General features: G+C 62.8%; 1 protein-coding gene across 13 annotated transcripts in view; it reads left to right on the top strand.

Moving 5' to 3' along the window:
* The window catches only part of SRCIN1 (SRC kinase signaling inhibitor 1), a 150,362-nt gene that overhangs the window by 41,358 nt on the left and 94,373 nt on the right, over nt 1-14,631 (top strand). For 7 of the 13 annotated variants that reach the window (XR_008744618.1, XM_055789751.1, XM_027785423.2 and 4 more), the window contains 13 exons: nt 270-1,099; nt 1,465-1,557; nt 1,758-1,801; nt 2,160-2,338; nt 2,493-2,668; nt 2,943-3,073; nt 4,486-4,633; nt 5,481-5,793; nt 6,138-6,387; nt 6,593-6,747; nt 6,868-7,020; nt 9,691-10,920; nt 12,824-12,964. Coding sequence is in view for 10 of the 13 variants with exons in the window: in XM_055789751.1 (XP_055645726.1) it covers nt 270-1,099; nt 1,465-1,557; nt 1,758-1,801; nt 2,160-2,338; nt 2,493-2,668; nt 2,943-3,073; nt 4,486-4,633; nt 5,481-5,793; nt 6,138-6,387; nt 6,593-6,747; nt 6,868-7,020; nt 9,691-10,920; nt 12,824-12,964 (3,843 nt within the window). In the remaining 3 variants the exon portion in view is untranslated. The other 6 variants (XM_027785429.2, XM_027785431.2, XR_008744620.1 and 3 more) reach the window with 5 other exon arrangements.

Below are 14,631 nucleotides of genomic sequence, written 5' to 3'. Positions count from 1 at the left end.
GTTGTTAAGTGTTACTTTAAGAGAATGGATGTTTGAAGCCTGACAGTAGGGTAATAAACATGATAATTAGGGGATTCATCAGAATAAATCATCCCACTCCTGGGTGGGAGTGAGGGAGCTGCTGTTTGCCAAGGCCAGGTGAAGGTGCAGGAGCTGGAGATCCGGGTGGTCGGAGGGGTGCAGCGAGGCAGGGTCCCAGCAGGGCAGGGCGAGGGCAGGGGGCCAGCCCGCAGGGACGTGGTGCTGACACCCCCTGCCCCTTTCCGCAGCGGGAGATGGTGTACACCTCCAGGGAGTCATCTCCCACCCGCCGGCTGAACAACATGTCCCCGGCTTCCCACCTCACCTCCGGCTCCCCTCCGCCGGTGCTCCAGTCCTCCTCCCCGTCCCGCTCCCGCATGTCCTACAGCGGGGGTCGCCCGCCCTCCTACGCCGGCAGCCCCGTCCACCACAGCGAGCGTCTCTCCAACCTGCCGCCCGCCCAGGGCGTCTCGCCCAGCCCCAGCGCCATCCTGGAGCGCCGGGACGTGAAGCCGGATGAGGACCTGGCTGGGAAGAACGTAGTGCTGGTGAAGAACGAGGGGCTGTACGCCGATCCCTACGGCATGGTGCATGAGGGGCGGCTCAGCATCACCTCCACCCAGTCCCTGGCTGGCATGGGAGACCCCTTCGGCTACTCGGGGGGGCTGTACAAGCGGGGCTCCGTTCGTTCCCTCAGCACCTACTCGGCGGCCGCCTTGCAGACGGAGCTGGAGGACAGCCTGTACAAGCCCAACGCGCCCATTTACAGCGAGACGTACGGACCTGGCCTGGGTTTCCGCATGCCCCCCTCCTCCCCCCAGAAGATGGCTGATGGCCGGCTCATGGACGTGCAGCCGGGGCAGAGCCCGCACAGCCCCTACTCGGGACCCCCCAGCCGCTCCTCACCCGTCCGTCAGTCCTTCCGCAAGGACTCCTGCTCCTCCGTCTTCATGGACAGCCCCGTCAACAAGCCGCGCAACCCCAGCTCCTCCGGCCCACCGGAGCTCTTCCCCGGCCCCGGCGACCGCCCGCTCTCGGGGTTCGGCTCCCCTGGACCAGCCAAGGACACCGAAACGAGGTGAGATGGGGCACAGGGGAACCCCCCACAGATATGAGCTTTGCTGCTCTGGTGGTCGCCCCTCGGTGCAGCTGGGGAGGGAGAGGAAGAGCAGAGGAAGGCTTGGCCCCATCACCACCGCTGCAGCGGTGCTGGGATGGGCAGTGAAGCACCGAATTGTGCTGAGGGGAGCGATGCGGCGGAGCTGGAGGCAAGGAGAGGGAACGAAGGAGGTGGATGTTGCTGGTGACAGCAGCGCTGCCACCTCCCCAGTGTCCCTCCGGGGACATGCAGGGACCCGGTGGGTGCAGGGCAGGATGACCCTGAGCGTGTTGGTGGTGCCGGAGCCACCTCCTGACCTGGCCTCTCTCCCTTCCCCACGGCAGGGAGCGGATGGAGGCGATGGAGAAGCAGATCGCCAGCCTGACGGGGCTGGTGCAGAGCGCGCTGCTCCGTGGCTCCGAGGCTGAGACCCCCAGGTATGGAGCGGGACAGCAGGCGTGGGACCCCGGATCTGTTGCGGGGAGGGGGATGCCTCCAGCTGGGCTGCTTGCTGTGAGGCTGGGGGCTCCTGCTCCCCTCCCAGGGGATGCCAGCCCCCCCCCCATGCCCCTGCAGCCCCCTGAGCCGGTGAGGATGGAGGCGCCTGGTCCACCCTCGCTCCTCTCTTTCATTGCAGCGAGAAGACAGAAGCCACCAACGGTGGGACCCCCCCATCAGCGTGTAAGTGACTGGAGAGCCAGCCCCTCACCCTGCAGCACCCCCTCCCCCTGCCCCGCAGCTGCTGGGAGTCCTAGGGTGGGTGCAGGAGCAGGGGTCTGCAGCCCCCACCACCTGCCAACAACCAGCGGGACCCCCCCGCCCCGTGATGCTAAGGGGCAGCTCTGGGGTGGCCTTTCTGTGGAGCCAGCCTGGGGGTGCTGTGGATGGGGTAGTTTTGGAGACCACCCCAGAACGGCTGGACTGAAGCAGGGGGTAGGGAAAGAGAGGTCTTTCCTGGGAAAAGCAGAGGAGCGGAGCCTGCAGCCTCCCCCGGGGTGGGATACCTTCCCTCAGCAGCCTCTGCTTGCCCTCCCCGCAGCGACCAGCCGCAGTGGCATGGGGACACCAGTGCCTGCACCCCCACCGCCCTCCGCCACCAGCACGCCGGCGGGGCAGCCCACCGCCATCACCCGCTTGCACATGCAGCTGCACCTCCACGACCTGCAGCAGAACACCAGCGACCTCCGCAACCAGCTGCAGCAGCTCAAGAAGCTGCAGGTGGGTCCCGGGGGTGGCGGCAGGGGGGTCCCCAACCTGGCCCAGCTCTTCTTGGCATGGACAAATCGCCCTTTCCTGGTGATTTTGCATGGGGTTGGTTATCCATCGCGGGGGGATCTTGCCCAGCCTGAATCCCCCCTCCTCATCCCTGCAGCTGCAGAACCAGGAGATGGTGAAGACGATGCTGCGGCGGACAGAGACGGAGATCAGTGTGCGGGTGACGGACACCATGCGCAAGCACGAGGACCCGCTGCAGCGCCAGCGCAGCTTGGTGGAAGAGGAACGGCTCCGTTACCTCAACGAGGAGGAGCTGATCACCCAGCAGCTCAAGTGAGCCAGGGCTGGCGGCAGAGCTGGGCACGCAACTGGGGAGGGGGGTCCTTGCCCACTGGCCTCAATGGGCCAGATCCTCCATGGGTGTAAATCATCAGCTCTGCACGGTGCCAGGTCACATCCTTGACAGCATGACTAGCATGAGGAGGGGTCCCCAGCCCAGCTGTCCTCTCCCCTCTGCTGCGTGAGGACCTGCAAAGCTGGCCACCCCTGGGGCTCCCCAGCATCCTGGAGCAGCAGTGACACCCCTGCCCTGCCTCTGTGCTCACAGTGACCTGGAGAAGTCGGTGGAGAAGATCCAGAAGGATTTGGCCCACAACCACCGGCTCATCCCTGTGCAGGAGCTGGAGGAGAAGGCGGTGGTGCTCAAGCAGCTGGGGGAGACACTGACAGACCTCAAGGGTGAGGATGTGGCTGGGGCCAGGGTGGGCAGCAAGCAGAGCTTTGTCTGCATCTCCTTGCTCCATCCTTACACGTGGGATGCTCCAGGTTGCCCATTCCCTCTGGGTTTGTGTGTTTGCACCTACTGGTGTGTTCGCCTGCATCCTCAGGGCAGGTTCCCCCGGTTCTTGGTGGGGTGTGCGTCCTGCAGGCTTTGGGCTGCTGCGGGGGTGAGGGCTGCACTCCGCACGCCTGTTGCCTGCCCGTTGCTCTGCTAGCTGTCCAATTCCGTCCTGCAGCCCCTGCCTGAGTCCCCCTGACATCTCACCATTGCTCGGAGCTGCTGCCTGCCTCTGTCCTGCAGGACCTTGTGCTTGCCCACCCCCATGCGTGCTGCCTGTGATTTTACTGCTCCTGCAGCCTCCCATCCCTGGGCTGCCCCCATCCTGCCTCCCGCAGACGGCCAGCACCTCAATTCGAAGTGGCAGAGCTCCTGCCTGCCAGAGCCAAGGCAGACAATAAACGGTGATGTGGCAGCAGTTGCTGAGGTGGCAAGAAGAGGGGCCATGGGGGGGCTGTGGGGAGGGCCGGGGGGCAGAGGCAGGAGCAGCTCCACTTTCCCACAGCATTTCCATAAAGTCAGGCTGATGCTGCGCAGCCGGGAGGGCGAGCAGAGTACCGGGCAGGGAGCCAGGAGCAACCTGCTCCACATCAGCCCCTGCCACCACGTCCCCGATGTCCTGGGTACCAAAGACCCAGCTCCACAGCAGTGTTTGGCACCCACAGATGTGGAGGGGACACCTGCAGGGGCGAAAATTGGTGCCTGCAGGTGGATGGAGAAGGGATGATGGGTACGGGGAGCCGAGGAGATGCTAGCCCAGGCTCCCCAGGATTCATCCTGCTCCGTTTGGCAGGGCACCCTTGCCATGGGTATGATGGCCATGAAGATGGTCAGAGGGCTCTCCTGTGAGGACAGGCTGAGAGAGTTGGGGTTGTTCAACCTGGAGAAGGCTCTGGGGGCACCTTAGAGCACCTTCCAGTACCTAAGGGGGCTTGTAAGAAAGATGGTGACAGACTTTTCAGTAGGGCTTGTAGTGACAGGACAAGGGGTAATGGTTTTAAACTAGAAAAGGGCAGATTAGATATTAGGAAGAAATTCTTCACTGTGAGGGTGGTGAGGTGCTGGCACAGGCTGCCCCAATAAGCTGTGGATGCCCCATCCCTGGAAGTGTCTAAGTCCAGGTTGGACAAATCTTGGAGCACCCTGGTCGAGCAGCAGGTGTCCCTGCCCATGGCCAGATGGTCTTTAAGGTCCCTTCCAACCCAAACCATTCTATGATTCTGCGGTGGTTTTGGTGGGCGCGGGGTGCCCTGGCACTGCCAGCTGGGCACCGGGAGGGGCACCCTGGTGACCCCCACCTCTCCCACCCCAGCCCAGTTCCCCAGCCTGCAGAGCAAGATGCGGGTGGTGCTGCGGGTGGAGGTGGAAGCCGTCAAGTTCCTCAAGGAGGAGCCGAACCGCCTCGATGGCCTGCTCAAGCGCTGCAAGACGGTGACGGACACCCTCACCCAGATCCGCAGGTGAGCACCAAGCCCCCAGCCCAGTCCCCTGAGCACTTTGGAGGACACAGTTTGTCCCTTCAGTTGTCCCTGTGCCCCTGGCACGTGTGCCTTATGGATGCAAATCCCAAGGGCTGTTGAAAAACAGACTCATTTTTCTATTAAAGCATTAAAAAATGCCCTCGGTCCTTCGCAGTGTGTGTGTGGGAACCCCTTTCCAAACTGACTTTCCCTTATCACCTTGGAAAAAAGGTCTTTGTATATCCAGATAGAAAGGAGAGCTTGATCAGAAATCTCTTTCCTGAGGAGCGGAAAAACATTCAGCTGGAGAAATATCATCTTCCGTGTGTAATGATGGTGGCAGGCTGGGCCGTGCCCCCCGGCTGAGCCCACCTGCCTCTTCCTATTAGGAGACCTTTGGGGACGGCTTACGGCTCGGCCACACTGCGGGGGGAGCGCCCGGCCGGGCTTGCCTCTGGCTCCTTGTAGCCTGGTTTTCTACGGGAAATGAGCTTGTGTGATCACGCGGTGTCTGAATCTGCCTACCTGTCATTTCCCAGCCCTAATAACTCCTGAATCCAAAGGGCAATGCCAGGCAGACCCGACGGAGGGGCAGTATTCGGAGGGATCCGATTTCCTATAAGCTTCATGAAAGCGGACAGCCAGGTAGAGGAGCTCATTCATGTGCTCCCCCAAGACAGGCTGTAGCATCAACTCCAACCCCTTCCTAGACATCAGAGAATCTAAACCTTCAGCCGTATAACGCGGTGTTGCGGGAGAATAAGCTTTTTGTGACGGGGCTTGGAGAGGGGGCCGTAACCCCCCCATACCGTGCAGCCACCCAGCACCTTTGCTCTGTCCCTGGCAGGCAAGTGGACGAGGGCATGTGGACCTCCCCCAGCAACCTCAGCCAGTCCCCCAAGAAGGTGGCCCCCGAGACAGACTTCAGTAAAGGGCTGGATTTGGAGATGCCCACCAGCCCCCCAGTGAGCCTCCACCACCTGACGGCTGCCACCGAGACCCTGGGCATGCCCAGCTTTGGGCACAGCCCCCCTCAGACCCAGACCCACCCCTCCAAGAGCAATAACCCTTCCCGAGCTCCGGAGATGGTACCCGCCAAGACCCAGACGGGCCCGGAGACCCCCAGCAAGAAGAGTGCGGATAAAGCTGTATCTGTGGAGGTGAGAGCCTGGAATGGGGAGAGCTTTTCTAGGGGGTCTGCCCCTATGTCTCCCAGCTGAAACTGGGAACAGGAGCTGGGTCCATCCTGCTCCTCTTTGCTGCGTTTGCAGCCGGTGGGTTGTCTGGAGGGGGGGCGGGGTTGCCAGGTGATGCAGCCTTGGGAGCACCCCCAATTGCATGCTGCCGGGGGGGCAGCTTGGGGATGGGGGCAGCACTGGCCTCCCTGCTCCTCCCCGGGGGAGGCTGGGGGGGGGCAGCAGGGCTGTGGGTCACATCCTGCCTGCAAGGGCAGGAGAAGCTGCGTGCGGCTGGGGGTGCAGCGGGCGCTGCCTGCCGTCCGCAGGCTGCCGAGCGGGACTGGGAGGAGAAGCGGGCAGCGCTGACCCAGTACAGTGCCAAGGACATCAACCGCCTCCTGGAGGAGACGCAAGCCGAGCTGATGAAGGCCATCCCGGACCTGGAGTTCGCTGCCAAGCACAAGCAAACCACGGGCAGCGGCAGCACCGCCTCCACGCCTGAGCACAAACCCTCCAAGCCGCAGCATGCACCGAAGTCGGGGGGCAAGGGGGACCCCAATGGCCGCAGGGGCTCAGGTACGGCGTGGGGAGGGCAGGGGTCCACCTCTGGATCCCAGGGCTGGGGGTGCCCTGGCCGTGCCATCGCTGGTGGGTCTCCCTGGGCTGAGCCGTGCTGCCGCAAGGGGAGGTTTACAGCTGGGGAGGCAGTGGGAGAGCCTCGGGTGTTGTATTAGAGGGGCAGGGAAAGGTCTCGTGCCCTCACAGCATCGTTTGTGCCCAGACGAACTGACGGTGCCGCGGTACCGGACCGAGAAACCCTCCAAATCACCACCGCCTCCCCCTCCGCGCCGCAGCTTCCCCTCGTCCCACGGGCTGACCACAACCCGCAGCGGCGAAGTCATCGTCACCAGCAAGAAGGAGCCCGGTTTTATGAAGGTAGGGAGCGGGGCCACAGGATGGCTGCGGGGCTGGGCTGAGGGGGTCACCGTCAGCAGGACCAGCCCTGCCTGGCCCCCAGTGCCCCCCACCCCTCACCACCCTGCTCCCCCCTGGCAGAAGGCCGAGTCGGAGGAGCTGGAAACCCAGAAGCCCCAGGTGAAGCTGAGAAGGACAGTGTCGGAGGTGGTCAGGCCAGCGTCCACCCCCCCCATCATCGCCTCTGCCATCAAAGACGACGACGACGAGGACCGCATCATTGCGGAGCTGGAGGTGAGCGCGGGAGGGGCTGCGGGATGCCCCAGCTTATCCGCATTGCAGGCGATGCCCACCCTGCCCTGTCCGCTCACACGTGGCTGTGCCCAGCTCCGGGCAGCTGTGGGGAACACCTTGGGATTGGGTCTGGGGAGTGACATCCCACACGTCGGCACAGCAGTGGGCTTCCCCCTCCTCACCTGTTTCCCAGCAGGAGCGCGGTGCTGTGGGACGGGCAGGATGGAGCTGTTGCACCCTGCCGGACCCCTTCTGGGTCCAGGTGCTGCATGCCTCGTTCACCACCTGTCTTCAGCGCTTCTACCCTGTCTTGAGCTTTAAGCCAAACTCATTTGGTTTTTAATGCTACGCAGCTTCAGCTGGAGGTTCGTTGGGGTTTGTGCACAGGGCGCTCTGCAGAGATCCCACCCGAGACGCCGTCCCCAGGCTCTGAACTCCCCCAGGCTGGCAGTGCCCCACATCCTTGCCCTGTTTGCTATGGTCGAGGTGCCCAAGTGGGTAACAGATGGCTTTTCCTTGACTGGTTTCCCCAGGAGGCAGGGCACCGGCGACGCTGCTGGCAGCAGAGGACGGGGCTGCCCCTGGCTGATGAGAACAGCCCATGTTTCGCTCGCTGCCGAGCCCCAGTGCTGGCGTGACCATAGCAAGCATCCTTGCAGGCATGGGCTGCGTCGTTGTTCCCCACAAGCCTCCCTCCTCCAACCCGCCCGTGTTTGACTCCCCAGGTGTTTCAGAGAAGCTCTGCCTCCCCTTTCCTTCCCAAGCTCCGTTACGATCCGCTCACGGCTGCCGTCTCCCCTGGGCACGTAGACTCGTGGCCCAACGGAGCCTCCGTTGCAGCCGAAGGATGGAAGGTAACAGCTCGCTCTGAGCACCGATCCTGCCGACGGGCTGCACTTTAACCACCTCCTCTCCTGCTTCTTTTTAACTCACTTCTGCTTCTTTCTCTGATTTAACAAACTAATGGCTTCTCTCCACTCCCTCGCTCACCGCCACTGCGCGTGCGGCACTGACATGGCACAGGACTGAGCACTAACCCATGCAACAGCAGCATGGGGCTGCTGCAGTTCCATCAGGGCCAGATCCTGCACCCACATGGATGGAAGGAAAGAAGGGGCCACCCCAGCACTGCACCAGGCAGGGCACGGAGGGGCCTCGCCACTCTCATAGTGCACTGGGTGCCTGAGGGGGGGTGTCACTGGAAGGGGCAGTGGGGGGTGATGCATGTCGTGCCCTGTGCAGGGACACCTCGTTCCCCGTGCATGATATGGGTGGAAGGTGAAGGACTGGACCAGAAGCTTGTGGCTGCTGGGACTTGCTTTGGGCTTGGCCCCATCACCCCTCCTGGCTCCCTCCCAGCTGTCCTGCCCTCCATCCTGCCCTGGGCGCTGGGAGTGGAGAGAGCAGGAGGGAAGGAAGGTGCCTGAAGAGTGGATGGGATGGAGCAGGGGATGCCAGGGGAACAAGGGGGCAAAGAGCAGGATGGGGGGTGCTGCTGAGCCCCTCACCAGGAAGCATCTAGTGAGGGGAGCTCTGCCACATCCAGGGCGGCTCAGCTGCTGGTGAGGGTCTGGGGACATTGCAGGGGTCCCGCTGGGACCCTCCCTTCTCCTGAAGACCCAGCACCATGGCTGCCCCAGAGCAGCATCTCTTGTCCCTGCAGGCAAGGACCCCTGTCCCCAGAGGTCGGATGGGTCCAGCTCCAGACCCAGAGCTCTGTAGTCATCCCAGCACTTGTGTCTCCTTCCCTCTCTGCTGTGGGTGCTACTCAGACCCCCAGGGCTGGGGCACGAGTGAGACACACCGAGCCAGGGCACATGTCCCTGCTGCCCATCCTGTGCCAGCTGGCAGTGTGGCATAACCGCCATGCCACCCTGCTCTGCCGTGAGGGCAGGGAGCCAGGGACGGCTGCACGTGAAGCCCCTGCAGAGGTGGCAGCCCCCTTGGCCAGCACAGGGCTCGGGTGCCAGCAGCATCCCCATGGCTGCAGCTGCAGGGGGGCAACTTTTCTGCCAGAGCATCTCTCCAGCTCACCTTCCCTCCCCTCCGTGGAGGGCATGGCCAGCTCTGGTTCCCTGGGCATTGCACAGCTCATTGCGCTTCCCCTGGGACAGGAACAGAGAGGTGGGGGATGAAGGACATATTTTCTAGGTGTCTTCTCGCTACTCAGGGCTTTTAAGGTCTGATGCCCCTTGGCAGCTTGTTTGCGATGCCTCGTCCCTTGCCTTCAACTCCGCTGGGAGCTGTGGTGTCCTGCGGGGCTGAGCAGGCTCTGCTCCTGCACCAGTGCCATACCAGTTTGCACCAGCATGGGAGAAATCCGAGGCGGATGGTGGCAGTCAGGTTTCCAAAGGCGTTCGGGAGGTGCAGCAACACCAAATCATTTTTGCTAATAAGTCCAGGCAAGTTATTTCCAAAGTCTCCTAGACCCAGGTTGCCTTCAGCGCAGTAGAAAACCGGTCCCTGTCCATGCTGCGGGTACCGATGGGACGTCAGGGCTGGGCAGGAGGGAGCTGAGCATCCCCCTTCCTGGCTGAGCACCTCCCTGCAGCGCTACGATGCCCAGAGGCACCAGCAATGGGGGACCCCAGTAGTGTGTGCAGGCACATAGTGCCCCCCGGCAGCTCCTGCTCTCCCCTGGCTCTTAATCTGTCTGAATTCTCTACCTAGGAGCCGCCAGCCCTGGCAGCCCCGGGGAGCAGGGCTTTCTCCCTCCCGCAGATTGTGCTCACCGAGTGGGTGTCTGAACCGCCGTCCCCCGAAGCTGAACCGGAGGTGTGGGTGGCAACTGGCTGCTCGGAGCACGGGGACCCCCAGAGCGGAGGAGCGGGAGGGGAGCGTGTACCCGAGGTGGGAAGGAAATGCCCTGTGTCTCCTGGCATCTCTGAAAAGTCCCCGTCCGCAGCGGGGTACCCTCCAGCCCCAGCCCCACACCCCCTGAACAGCCCATCTCAGGGCCATGCCCATGCAGCAGGAGAGACTCGGAGGTTCCCTCTAGTAGCCAGCAAGGTACCACCTATCTCAGGGCACAAACCGAGCCAGCCTGTGGCGGGAGGAGGAGGGGACACTGCTCCGAACGCTGCCAGCAGGCGAGAAGGTGGCAGCAAGACATCTCACCGAGGTCCCTTGGCTGCACAGCCTCCTCGTCCCCGGGGGGAAGCCAGGGGTCCTGGATCTGGAGAGGCAGCGCTCCCCTCCACCGGTGGCAGAACGCCCAGTGCCGTCCCCCAGCTTCCCAATGATGGGGACCCCCAAGGAGGAACCAGGCGGAGCACGCAGGAGGCATCACTCCCTCCTGGGCATTCTGCTGGGGCTTGCAGACAAGCCTGGAGGGAGGACAGCTCACCAGTGCCAAATCCCAGAGCTTTTCCAGGCAGGGATCCAGCCCCGCAGGGAAGCGGACAGTCCTGGGCTGAGCATCCCCAGGAGCAGGTTGCTGCTTTCTGGAGGCCAAACCACTGCGCAGCTCCTGCTGCCGGGGGAGGAGGTGGCACGGAGGACGCCGGGGTTGGGGGGAAGGCAGCGGAAGGGCTCTGCAAAGGGCAGGTGTCCCCTCGCCGCTCCATGGCTCCGTGCAGCAAGGAGATTTACGAAGGCACGTACCAAAGACTGGACAGCCTGGAAGAAACTATCCGTGAGCTGGAAATAACCATCAGCGAGATCAGCAGCCATCCCTTGGTTGAATTTGTATTCCCTAAAGAACTGCTAGGACAAGCGGGATCCAAGGATGCTGGCAAGGAGACCAAGGAAGGTCTGAGGGATCTCAGACACAGTCGCTGTGATGACGGGACTGCCCTGGACCTCAGTCAGGCCAAAGATGATGCTCGTGAGAGTCCATCTCCAAGCAAGACCAAGCCACCTCTGCTACCCAAGCCGCAGCTCTCCCTCGACACTCCGCAGGTTTATTTTCTATTATCCCTCTTGCTGTGCTCTGCCCCGGACTCACTCTGATGTCTCTCTTCCTCCACCTCTACCTGCTCCCTCTCTGTGACTCTACCTCCAGGCATAGCCAAGGTGGAAAACAAATCTCCGTTTCTCCCTGTGGCTTGAAGGGGTTTGGGAAGCGCAGGCAAGCAGGAGCGAGACTGCAGGCAGCAGTCGGCAGCGGAAAGGCAGGTTGGTGCCAAGGCAGAGCTGCCGTCTGCCCCTCGCCGGTGCTGGTGCCACCCAGTGCCATCCCTTGCTGTGCCCTAGCACCGAATTAGATCCCAGCTAAGCTGGTATCTTCTACCCTGGCAGGTTTGGGGGCTGAGCATGCTGCTGGTGATGAGTACAGGGCCAGTGATGAGCATCCCACGGGGCCGGCGAGGGCTGGGTGTGCTGGGTGACGAAGCAGCGTCCCTCGTTTTGCATAAGCACTTTTGTAACGAACTGTGGTTTGAGCGTGGCAGCTGTTTCTCCTAATTAAATCACAGCGCGGGCTCCCCGAAGCCATCCAAATTGGTTTCTGCCGGAATCTGTGGCAGCCGCTCGGCTGGCTGAATAGCTGGGAAAAGAGGGGAGAAAACGCCCCCAGCCGCTCCGATGTCAGCCTGCTCCTTTATTAACGCTCAGCACTGGGGAATAAATCTCCTTTTTCATTTGCAGCAATTATCTCAGCCCCGCTTCTCAGCACCGCCGCGGTGCTCTCGCTGGGTGAATGGGCCGACAAGTGGGTGTCGCTGCCATTTCTCCCGTTGCTGGCTCCCGCTGCACCACTGGAGCCTGGCAAGCTAGGAGCAGGAGCTGCGGGATGGATTTGTGGCACGTGCACGGGTGCGCAGAAAGCAAAGCTCAGCTCGGGGTTCAGCAGGAGAGGCTGCGCAGCTCGGTCGGTGCTGAAAGCCGAGGCGGGAGAGGGCAGGTCTTGTGCCGCCTTTCAAGGATGCTGCGAGTTGGTTGCGAAGGCTGGGATCCAGTGCCTGCTTGTGCCAGGGATGCTGGGGCGCCGGGGAAGGTGCGGCGCAGGCAGGGGCTGGATTTCTGTGTGCTGTGGGGTACAGGAGTCCCCACGTCCCATCCGTGTGCCCACCGAGGGTCACAGGGCAGGGCAGGCAGGACAGGCAGCACGGAGAGCCACATAGCCATCGCTACAATAACCCGTTGGCCTTCTCTCGTCGGAGGTGCAATCTGGGCAGCAATTGCACATCTCTGGGGCAGCGTCGGTGCTGCCGGTTTTTCTGCCTGCGGCAACTGGTCCGGACTTGGTATGGGGCAGGCAGGAGGCAGCAGTGATGGCAGGGAGAGGATCCAGGGTGCCCCGGGCAGCGGGGGGACGCGTGCCGGGCACCGCTTTAGGGACCCACAGTGCCAGGGGATGTGTGTACAGGTACCGCTTCCCTCGCTGCAGCTCTTGCAAGTCTTTGTATCTCCATCTCTACACAGCTAGTTAATAAAACCCTCTGTATTCCCACTGCCGCCGTTTCCACCTGGAGTTTGCTTCTGCCTGCCGTCGCCTCTTTTCCTTTCTCTTGGCCGTGCAGCCCTGCCCTGGTGGGGATGCTCTCCTCCTGCCCTTGGTCTCCTGGTGTTTGCCGTGTCTGCCCCAAACTCCCTCTTTGCCTTGCAGTGGTGGCACTCAGTAAGTCCTGGCTGGTTTCTGAGCTCGCCAAAGCATTGCCCGGTGACAGCTCCTTTGGCACACAGAGCTGGTGACCTCGTCCTTGCCTGGGTTTGCCACCACGGGCTGGTCCGGGCAGGGATGGCATGGTGGTGCCGCAGGGGCTCGGCACAGCTCCAGGCATCCGATGCGCTGCCAACGGGGCCGGTGTGGGCTTTCATCTGCTGGTTTTAACCCCTTCCCCAAAATTCTCTGTCCTGACAGAGCGGTGGCGTTTCCATCCCAGCCATGAAGGTGGTGAACCCGGCATCCCGGCTGAAGCAGAGCCAGCAGCAGGGCAGTCCCGACAAAAGCAAGCACATAAAGCAGCGGATGGAGTACATGCGGATCCAGGGCCAGCAGCAGGTAGTCTATCGCTAGCACCGTCCCAGCCGGCTCTCCTGGCAGCAGAGCCAGCCAAAGGCTGCCCACAGCCCTGGCATCTCCCTCACTGCCTCCTACGGGGCCAGGGTGTGGGTGGTGGGCAGGGGAGACCCTACGGGTGCTGCTTTCAGGGGCTGGGCTTTCTCAGTGCCTTTCTTTGCTGAGCCTGGTGGGGCTGGGGGTGCAGGGACCCAGCTGTTGGGGTGCAGGAGGGGGGTCTTACTCCAGTCTGTGCCCAGCACGGTGGTTTCCACAGCTGGCTGCTGGGGATGGGGACATGACTTTGTGCTGAGAGTGGCAAACTCATCCCCAGTGTGGTGTGAGGCTGAAGCTGGAAGCATTTGTCCTCCAGCCCCGTCTGCCACTGCTGCCCTGAGGGACAGGGCTGAGCCCCAGCGTTGGTCCCCTCTCCCCGAGGGACCCCCCCAGGCCTCCTTGCAGAACGTCTTGGCCGTGGGGATGAGCACTGCAGCGCCGTGTGCTTGGCACGGGGGCCCCAAGGGGCTTCACTTACCCGGGGCTGGGGCTACCCAACCCATCCCGGGAGGTTTTGGAGAGCCAGGACCCTCCATGCACCGCGGCACCGCATCTGCAGAAGCAGCTCGTTCCGGGAGGGGGGTGTCACAGGCAGGGTGATCTACCGGGTCACCCAGCAGCATGGGGAGAGGGTAGGGGGGCCACAGCAGCTAGAAGAGGGGTGCTTTGGGATGGGATGGGATGGGATGGGATGGGATGGGATGGGATGGGATGGGATGGGATGGGATGGGATGGGATGGGATGGTGTGTGTCCCCTGCCCCAGCCCAGCACCCATCCCTTTCCCATCCCCTGGGACCACTCCTGCCGCAGGCAGCGGGGCTCCCTTCCCTCTGTCCTTGCTGACAGCGTGGTGCTGGCCCTGGCTCTCCGGCTTGCTCAGGTCACGGGCAAAGTAACCACGGCCAGCCCGCTGCCCTCCACCCCCCCTCGCCTCTCCTCTCCCCCTCCCAGCCCTCCCCTGCCACCTCCTGCCCCCGCGGTGGGCAGCAGCACCATGAGCAGGTTCACCCCATTCCCTCCTCCCCGCTCCCTGCTCTGTGTGTCAATCCCCTTCCCTGCGCCTGGCGTTACCGAACCATCCAAAAAACCCTGATTTTGCTCATTCTGTTGGATCCATAAACCTTGTCAGATAAAACAAAGGTTTTTCCCACCTACCTGGAGTTGGGTTTGGAGGGGGGATTTCATGCAATTTAGGCAAATGGCGCATGAGCAAAACGGGCACCTTGCTCCCCCCTGGCTCCAGCAAGAGGGCTCAGCCCCCCCGCCCCCCCCCCCCTTGACTGCCCCACTGCCAGGTCGGAGCCACGCAGGTGCTCTTTGTCGTGACCGCATCTGAGATGGTCCCAGGGTGGGCAAGATTTCCCCAGGCAAGGTCCATCCTTGAGGTCAGGGGTCTACCTGCCACCCCCTCCCCCAGCATACATGGGTGCACGTGGGTTTTCACACCCACACCCCCACAGACTCGGGGAGAGACAGGGGGGTTCCCTCTGCCCCCCATCCAGGGCTGTCCCATGGGCTGGGGAGCAGAGAAACACTGGCCAAAAGGGCTGTTACAGGAGCCCCGAGGGGCCAGGCAGCATCTCCTGACCCCAGGCACACCAGGGAGGCCACC

Source organism: Falco peregrinus, chromosome 18 (genome assembly GCF_023634155.1).
Source record: "Falco peregrinus isolate bFalPer1 chromosome 18, bFalPer1.pri, whole genome shotgun sequence".
Taxonomy (NCBI): Eukaryota; Metazoa; Chordata; class Aves; order Falconiformes; family Falconidae; genus Falco; species Falco peregrinus.
This window is presented reverse-complemented; position numbering and strand designations above follow the sequence as displayed.